At 39.2% G+C, this 9,489-nt stretch overlaps 1 protein-coding gene across 1 annotated transcript in view; it reads left to right on the forward strand.

The window, feature by feature from the left end:
• SEMA5A (semaphorin 5A) overlaps nt 1-1,666 on the forward strand; it is a 199,978-nt gene extending 198,312 nt beyond the window's left edge. Inside the window, exon 22 of the mRNA XM_083360625.1 lies at nt 1,324-1,666. Coding sequence (XP_083216751.1) covers nt 1,324-1,443 — 120 coding nt within the window. The 3' untranslated portion in view covers nt 1,444-1,666. The remainder of the gene's footprint in view (nt 1-1,323) is intronic.
• Nucleotides 1,667-9,489: the final 7,823 nt, after the last annotated feature.

The following is a 9,489-nucleotide window of genomic DNA, read 5'->3' on the forward strand; positions in this document are numbered from 1 at the left end:
AAATGGTTGTCCAATCTCTTCTTAAAAATCTCCAGTGTTAGAGCACTCAGAACTTCTGGAGGCAAGTCGTTCCACTGATTAATTGTTCTAACTGTATAAAAAACAGCAGCAAGGAAAATTAAAACAGAAAAAACTGGGGCCACAGCCACACTTCACTAGTGCCGGCTCATTCACAACCCACTCTGGCCTTGCCCTACTCCATCATAAAAGAGCAACCTTGGCTCCTTTATGACTTGTGGACTTCAACTCCCAGAATTCCTGAGCCAGCATGGCTCAGCTTGGAAATCTCTCCCTTTCCCCTCAGCATGGCTGGCTCAGGAATTCTGGGAGTTGAAGTCCACGAGTCATAAAAGAGCCTAGGTTGCCTACCCCTGGGGGAAGAGCCAGGTTTTAAGGGCCCTTCAGAAGGACAGAAGATCCTGGGGGAAGAGGGTTCCATAGGGCAGGGCGGAGCAGGGCAGGGACTGTTATTAGCCATGCTGGACGTTAGACCTTAGCATCTTCTGAGAAATCAACCAATGCCGCACCGCTGCCACAAAATGGAATTAATGATCTAGCAAACCTACTAGATTCCCAGTGTCACACAGTCAACTCCACAATCCTCCAGAATTCTAATTTTGATGAGACAGATGGACATATTTACATAATTCATGGAGCTTTTCCAGTGGATTTAATTATTTGACGTTTGTTTTAGCCATGCCTGTTTTTGGTAGAGTGACCTCAGGTATGCCATACAGAATATTAAGTGTGGCTCTCAATTACAAAAAGTAGGGTGTGTTCCTGGTGTACATAAAGGAACAGTTTTAATACCTAGAACTAGCATTAGAACTGATTCTGTTTCTAGAGTTGGATCAGGCAGAACGTCTCTTGAATTATATGGCAGCACATTAAAGCAGCTTTCACATCCTGATTATACTTGCTGACTTCTAAAGCCATCTGTCATGTCATACGGAGCCTGGTATGCAAATTCTGCGGCCTCTCTAGTGATATTCAAATCTTTAAAATGTTAAAGTGATGTCATTTATGGTTTCCTTCTCATCATCTGTTTTATATATTTTTCAACAACTATTTGTGCTTTCAAGTTACCCTCAAATTGACAACAGAATGTCAACGAAGTTATTGTTTTTAAATCCCTTCCTATTTTACTTGATTATATCTTTTTACTTGATTTCCCTTTCTCTTTTTTCATATCCCCAAATTGCCACCATAAGGTAGCTTTTCACTCTCTTCTCTTCACTGCACACCATAAATATTCATTTATTTTAATGAGAATTTACTTTAGTATTTACTAAACTCTTTTCCTTTTCTTAATTCTTTTCCCAGGCATTTAATAAAAATAATCTCATCCTAGAAGAGCAAAACAAGTACTTCAATCCACATCTCACTGCAAAAGCGTATTCCAATGCCTATTTTACAGATTTGAATCATTACGATGAATATTAAAAAGGCATCTGCTTCATTTCATATGGTTCTCCAAGATGTGAACCCTCTGTGTGAATATCAAATTGTTAATACCATGTTGTTGCCAGCTTTAACACAACGAAAAGCACTTAATTGTGTTGGTACAATCTTGCAGTAAAGAAGCAACTTTGGTAATGCAATATTTGTATTGTGTCGTACATTGAAGCTAGACAGACAAGAAATGGAACGTCTTGTATAGGATACTTTGAGGCTTGCTACCATCCTACTAATTCATCTCTTCAGTTTCTCAGTTATGTGTGGGAAGGGCCATAGACTGCCTACTGGACACAGCATTCTCTTCCGTGAATGGAAGGCCAAAAGAGAGAAGATAACAGATTATTGAGTGAAATTACTCTTAGCAGCAGAAGCCTTAAGTACTTCACCCTCCATGCCAGACCTGGGATATTGATGCGGTTTATGTCCTAAAGAAGCTGGTAACTGGTATGGCTACACCATCATTGTTGCAAGCAACGTAGCTGGCAGATGCCACAGAGGAACAGAAAAACAAGCAGCAGAGCAGACCTAGAAATAGGCAGGCATTGTTGTTTCAGTCGGCAGGATGGGACGATTTGTAGAAAATAAACAAGGGCTCACGGAATTCTGCATGATATTGGCATAGATAAAATCCCAGAATACCTGCATCTTGGGCACCACTTTGCAGCCTGTATGTAAGGATCCACCTGGAATGTTCATTATGAAATTGACAAACTTGTGTTTTTATATTTTTGTTGCATTTATGTACTGAAAGAAAAGATAAAAACTGCAAAAGGGAAACCAAAACAACAACAAAAACATCACTCCTAAGGCACATCAAATTTCAAATAGCTCATTTCTTAAACTCGGCCCTAAACTTTCTGTATGGGATAACATTGTTCAATTATTCTATTACAATTCTAAAGAACCAGGGTGGTGCTCTCTATCTTTCCAAAGAGTAAATTGTTTTTGCAATACTTTCTGTCTCCTTCTCTGCTATTAAATTGTTTATTCCCTAGAATATTTTAGGCCATTAGAATTTCATTTGAAAATTACTTTTTGTATTTTTTACACTGATAATTTTTCCCAAAAACTTTCTGTGTACCCCTTGTTTTTTTTTAATGTTCCCCTAGGAGGGCATATCCCTCAGTCTCTAAACTCTGCTGTATTATATTTAAGTTTGTTGTATATCCACCAGATTAAACTCCCACCTCCAAGTTTCAGAACTAAATTTAGTTGAAAAAAATATCATGAGCCAACAAAGGGCCCCACGTTTTATTGAAAACTCCAGTCTTAATTATCCACCACTACAACAAAAATAAAAATGGTACTTATTAATGAATTAATGAATATAAATTATTATATAAAGAATATAATGTGGTTGTTAAAACGTTTAAATGCCAGTATTTAAAAAGTACCTAGATCAATACAAATTTTGAAGTTTTGCTGATTTAAATTACTCCACCCTGGCAGATTTTGAATTTCCAATCATAAATACTCAACCAAGAAATCTTTTGAATAAAATATATCTCCTGTATATAATAATATAGATTTGGGGGTTGGGGAGTTGTTTAATGTTTTCAATTTGGCAAGCAATTGTTTTTTAAATGTCCATCTAAGATTTTTTACATTCCATCATAAAGACAACATACTTTTTTTTAAAAAAAGAAAAACATTAAAATATAGCCAAGGAATTAAAAAAAAGCTGAAACATCCTATTTAGGAACTAAAAACTCCATAATAAATCACAAGTACAAAAAGAGAAAAAATTTAAAAATGAGACAGAAAATTTTAAAAAACTGAAAAGAAAATAAATAATTATAATCCTAGTGAACGAGATGTGTTGTATAAACACACACACACACACACAAACCCCTCATCACAAATCAAGTGGCCCTTCAAACTCTGAAAGAAATAAAAAAATAAAAATATTAATTATAAAAACAACTTAGCTATGAATAAACAATGAACATCTGTATAGCTACTACATCAATAAGCAACCCTTTGGAGCATACTCCAGCAATTGAACACACACACAAAAAAGGAAAAAGAATAACTTGTTTAATTCCTTGAACTTGCTGAATGATTTCATTTATGGAAACTAATCTGGAAAAGTAATGATCATCTTTGCAATTCAATTTGAAGACTTCATTTGCTGAGATTAAACGCAGGATAAGATTCCATGCTATACTGTAAATCCTAAGAGACTCGTAACAATAAGAGTGGCTTTCTCTGCTGAGCACAAATGGAAACCTCCAGTTCCAATTTCCAGCTTCACTGCAAATCAAGTCTAAACTCTCCATGTAATTACCCTACACCGACCTTACTCAGTGTTGTCAGGAATGTTTAGAAATGGTAAATTATTTCTACGAAATAGACCTTATAAACAGGTCGCTTCATCTTGAAGATCTTAATTTCAGCAGATGGCTTCTGCCTGCATGCAGATCCACTCCTGCTTTTGCCCTGCTTTTCTTAAGAGCAGATGGAAAAGCACAAGTGCTTCTATTTTTAATACTGTTTTAAAAATCAAGCTGAAATGTAAAATGGTGACATGTATTAAGCAAACCATTATTATAATTTGACCCTCTTACGTTTTTTTGTCAGGGAATACGTCCAGTGCACTGTGGGAGTGATTTCTGAGTAGATATAAGTATTGTGCCGTACAATAAGTGAACTTTTCATCAGCATGTAAATAGAGGAAGTACTTACTTGTATATAAAACTTATTTTTATCTTGGTAGATTTAGTATCAGCCTGGGGAGAACAGCTAGCTCTATTTTGCCCCCGTTCGCCGCTGCCTTGTCACAAAGCAGCATTATCCATAGCGATACCACTGTCTTTAACAAATAATTCAACTATTCTGTTCCTAAAAACTTAGGGTTTATATCAAATATGTTGGCCAACTAGGGCCAGAAATCATAAAATAATTTTCTCTTCCTTAAGGATGCATCAAATAAGAAGCTGCCTGTTTTACATTTATATTCACTTGGCTACGTGCCTTTCATTTGACGATGTGGATCTCAGGTCATCTCTTTTCCTACAATCCAACCAGCTTGAATTCAAGCCTGGGTGGCATGGTTTTACCTCATTGCAAAAGGCCTCTATCCCAACAACATGGGAATGATTACTACCCATCCATAGTGGGGATGCAGTTGCAAAGTAGCATTTAGATGTGGGGAGAGCCTGTTTTTGTAAATTGAACAAGTGAGCAGAGCTGTGGCTGGGGCCACAAATGAAATATTGTCAGCTTTTTTTTTTTTTTGGTCTATCTAAAAATTTTGTCTTATTAAAGATAGACCAGACCCCAAAAGTGATACCATACATTATTGATAGGCTGCAATAATACAATGTTGCAAGATGCTTTGTGCTTTTCTCCTCCACCTCTCTCTTCAATCCCACCAAGTCAGGGAGGGCTACCCTGACTCTCTTCTTAATACTACCTCTGTTCCTGATATTCAAGGTATGTTTTTGTCACTTTTGCTTACATAACAGCTTATGAATATTTGTTTCCAGGCACCTCCTATAAATATAGATGTCTATTAATGTGTCATGGTAAACATAGATGCTAGCGTTGCATTTGAAATCTGATTGCATGCAATCCTACTTCTGTTGCCTAATTCTCTTCTGATTCTACAAACATCTTGGACTTTGTGAATCAGGGCAGAACCAGAAAGCATTAGAACACACAATGGATTAATGTCAATGTGGAGGATTAAAGTATCTGACTCTCTCCTTAAGGACACTTGTGGAAAAGGAGCAGTTAACTTTCCCCATGGTATGTTTGCTACACCCACCATTATTCCACCAGGAAAATAGGGGCAATGTTCACCCATAATCAGAGGCTGTAAAGAACCACCAAGGGCCATATATGGTCTAGTACAGGGGTGTCAAACTCGCAACGTCACGTGACATGTCGCGACGTATCACGACTTTTTTCCATTGCCGGCAATAAGGTAGGTGCAGTTTTATCATGACACATCCGGCCTGCATGACGGCAGTTTGACACCTCTGGTCTAGCACAAGGATGTCCAACCTTAGCAGCTTTAAGACTTGTGAACTTCTACTCCCAGAATTTCCCAGCCACCCATGCTGGCTAGGGAATTATGGAAGTTGAATTCCACAAGTTGCCAAGCTTGGACACCCCTGCTGTAGCACAGGGCTTTTCAACCTTTTCACCCATTGTACCACTTTTAGGATAAGGCAATATCCAAGTACCGCCAGTCGCCCAGCAAGGTGTCAAAAAGTTGACCAAAAAAAAAAGGAAAAAATGATAAAGTACAGGTAGTCCTCAACTTAAAACAATTCACTTAGTGACTGTTTGAAGTTACAACAGCACTGAAAAAAGTGAATTATGACCATTTTTCACATGTGACTGTTGTAGCATCCCCAGGGGCATGTGATTTACATTCAGATGCTTGGCAACTGATTCATACTTCAGTGTCCCAGGGTCATGTGATCAATGGCCAGGGGGCGTGGCCAGCTCATCACTCAGGTTGTGGGGTGCCTGTGTGTGTGGGGGGGGGAATCCATGGGTCTCTGGTGGAGGGGAGTGGGACTGGGATGAGTGCCTTTCCTCTCTCCCGTTGTCCCTTCTTTCCTTCTCTCCCCTCTTTGTCCCTTCCTTCCTTCCCTCCCTCCCTCCCATTGTCCTGTGCTATGCCGCCCAGATCCCAGCTCACTTGAGGAAAATAGGCTGCTTGCTAAGTGAGCCGGGCAGGAGCCTGGGATCAGCTGAGCCACGCTCAGAAGTCGCGCTCAGAAACACTGATCCCGGGCTCCTGCCCAGCTTACTTAGCAAGCAGTCTATTTTCTGCAAGCAAGAGAGCTGGGCAGGAGCCCGGGATCAGCATTTCTGAGCACGGCTCAGCTGATTCCGGGCTCCTGCCTGGCTCACTTGCTTGTGGAAAATAGGCTGCTTGCTAAGTGAAGCCCCAGGATCAGCAGGCTACCTGGCGCTGATCCTGGGGCTTCACTTAGCAAGCAGTGTTTTCTGCAAGCGAACTGGGCAGGAGCCGTTCGCTTGCTAGCCCTTCTGCCCCATACACACCACTTGCTCACTTACCCTTCCTCGCTGGCCGCTCCGCTCGCTGTTCCTCTGAAAACAGACCTGTCTGCCCCTTTTATACCTTTTCTTCTCCGCCCTCCTCCTTTTCTCTTCCGGGTGCACCGGAAGCTCCAATTAGCATGTCGCCACAGATCCTGGGGATTCTGGCAAGCTCTGCAGCTCCAGCTGATCTCCAGGTCTGTGCGGCTCCGTTTTGACTCATTCCCTCCCCCACTATAATTAGCTAGTCTGGGCTCGCGTACCACCAGCCAGGGGCTCGCGTACCACTGGTGGTACATGTACCACCAGTTGAAAAGCCCTGCTGTAGCAGAAATGCTAAAATTCACATTTGAAAATGCAAAACCTAAAGGGCGGTCAGATCTTCTCCATGCTGTAGAAGATACTGCATTTTCTTCCTGCCGCTTATATTGGGTAGCAAGCTCACATCTCTATGCCCAAAGCAAGGAAAATTTAGTAAGGGAAATTAACTCACAAAGTAACTAGCAAAGCCTCTTCCCCTTGCCCACTCAGCTGACATTGACAGGAAGAGTTCATGATTTAGGAAAGCTGTAGAAAAACAAGCACCTTAAACAGAATTTTATTAGAAAACTTTCACTGAACATTGAAAATGCAGTAAAAATAGATTTTATATTTGCAGCAAAACTACTACTCTCCCTTTTCATCCAATGGGAAAGGACTGTACAGAAGTCTAGAAAGTTCGGTTCTTAATCTCACATCTCTCTGAAAACAATCTATCCAGTCTCTCTCCTCTTCAGTTCACTGAGTGAGAAACAAGAGGCAGTCCTCTTCAGAGCGGGCATGAACCCTTATGCAATCACCAGCACCACATAGCTCTCCATCTCTGTTTCACCCCTGCATGGTGCTTCCTGTAAAGCTCCACTTTTGGAAAGAAGCATCCCCAGTAAAGTAGAACTGGACAAGGAAGAACTGATTTATGGGTAGCTGTTTATTGCTCATTCAGTGACCAAAGTTACAGCAGTTCTGAAAAATGGAGATTTACAACCAGTGTCTGCATGGTCACACTGCATTTATGATGACTGAGCACATGCAATCACGAGATTGCCACTTGCAATTTTCAGAGGCTTTGAGCAAAGTTAATGGGATAGCTGGCAGGAAGTTGCAAGTTGCATTCACGTGACCTCACACATGACTGCTGGGATTTGCTTCAAGATATAGCTTGAACTGATGTTTTAAGTCAGGGATCACATGATGTCCCATTTTATAGAAGGATGGGAGGCAAATGAGTCAAATTATGTTTCATTTTATGATTGCATTGCTTAGCAACAATGTTGCTGGTCCCAATTATAGTGTGAAAGTGAGGACTGCTTGAACTATTGTGGGCAACTGTTGTCACTGCTATAGGAGAAAAACCCAGAAATGTTAATAATTATGTTTTTATAGATCAGCCATACATTTTTAATGTTTCTTCACAGTGCAAGAGAAAGAAACCTTACCTTATTCTTTCCCTAGTCATCACATGGAAATTAATGAGTTGCTAGGCTACCGGAAATTTGTTCCATGCTTGTAAGCAGAATAATATTTTAGTGAGCCAATCTCATTTATGTTTTAGACTTTTTCCTGCAAGTAATGAAATAAAAGACCCTCAAACTGAAATTCTATCAACACGCAATTGGGTTATGATCCCTGGTGTATTCTTTGTATTTGTCATAGAATTGTTAGGACTTCACCATCTAAGTGAAAAAACGTTGTTCGGAAAAGGCAAGCCCTTGCAATTCAATTCCTGAAGCCGAAGTGTGTCCTAAAAACTCAATAGGTTTTACAGTACATCTAAGTAGGAATGCATAGCCGTGTGTAAAAAGTATGGGATAACTGCATTCTAGGAAGGCCGATTATTTATTTAAAAAAACGACTTTGCATGACTTTGTCTTGGTTTTGTGTACCCTGGAATTTATAGGGTTAACACCATTGGGAAGTTAGAAGAATTGATTTGATTCTTCAGAGCCTACTGGAAAAAGGAATATTTCAGAAATGCTTATTTTTTTGCCAGCGATGCTACCTTTGTGGACTACTGCTGTCAACCTGTACATTTGTAAATAAACAGATTGCTAACAAAGCTGTCATTTCTAACTTTTCCATCAGTGTATCACACCTAAGATTCTGAAACTTGTTCTTTTTTTTATCTCTTATTACCAGATAAAGATTGTTTTTGTTGAGATTTTTTTTATTAACCTTAATATACTGCATTAGCAACTATTTGTCGTGCAGCTTCTATTTTGGGAGGCTATTTTCTTTGCTGCCAGTTGACTTTTTTATTGTTTAAGTAGAAAAGTGGGAGACATTTTATCTTATCTTCATATTATGATTGTTTATTACTTACAAATACTATAGAAAACTGGGAGATAATTGGAGGCTACCTCTTCTTTCTACAACAGCATTAAAAACATTTATTACTTCTGGAAATAGACGCAGCCATCAGCATCTACAACATACATTAATGGCTAGTGGATTTTAATGCTCAAGCATCATATTTGCAGTTTAAGATCTTTAAAAGCTCCTAAACCGATTATTGGCAATGATGCTCCTCCTTTAATACCTTCTCAACTTGCTTCTGTTTAAAATAACCTTAGTAGCAAAAAGAGGATGCAAGATTTTAAAACTGCTTTGCATCTTTAGCAAAAGCTTCTTCTGCAGGCATTAAAGCTCACTTTTTTGTTTGAGATGTACTGAAGCATGTGATCACATGACAGGACAGAGCCAAAATAGTTATGATAAAACTTTTAAAGTCTTAGAGTTTAATTTCTTTTTACTGAAAACAGTAACCATTTGCATACTATCTAACAGTAGGTGTGATTCAGTCACACTTCAGAATATTTAGAGAACGTTTTACTTAAATTTATTCAAATCAACCTAGTTTCTCATTCTGCAGCTTAATCCAGGGGTTTTGACAAGTCACTATGGGACTATCTTTCCGAACTACAGTGGAAAAATGAATGACTTTTAAATCACTTTTGAAGTAGCAGCAGTCACCTT

This window comes from Vipera ursinii, assembly GCF_947247035.1.
Source record: "Vipera ursinii genome assembly, chromosome: 3".
In the NCBI taxonomy this organism is placed as follows: Eukaryota; Metazoa; Chordata; class Lepidosauria; order Squamata; family Viperidae; genus Vipera; species Vipera ursinii.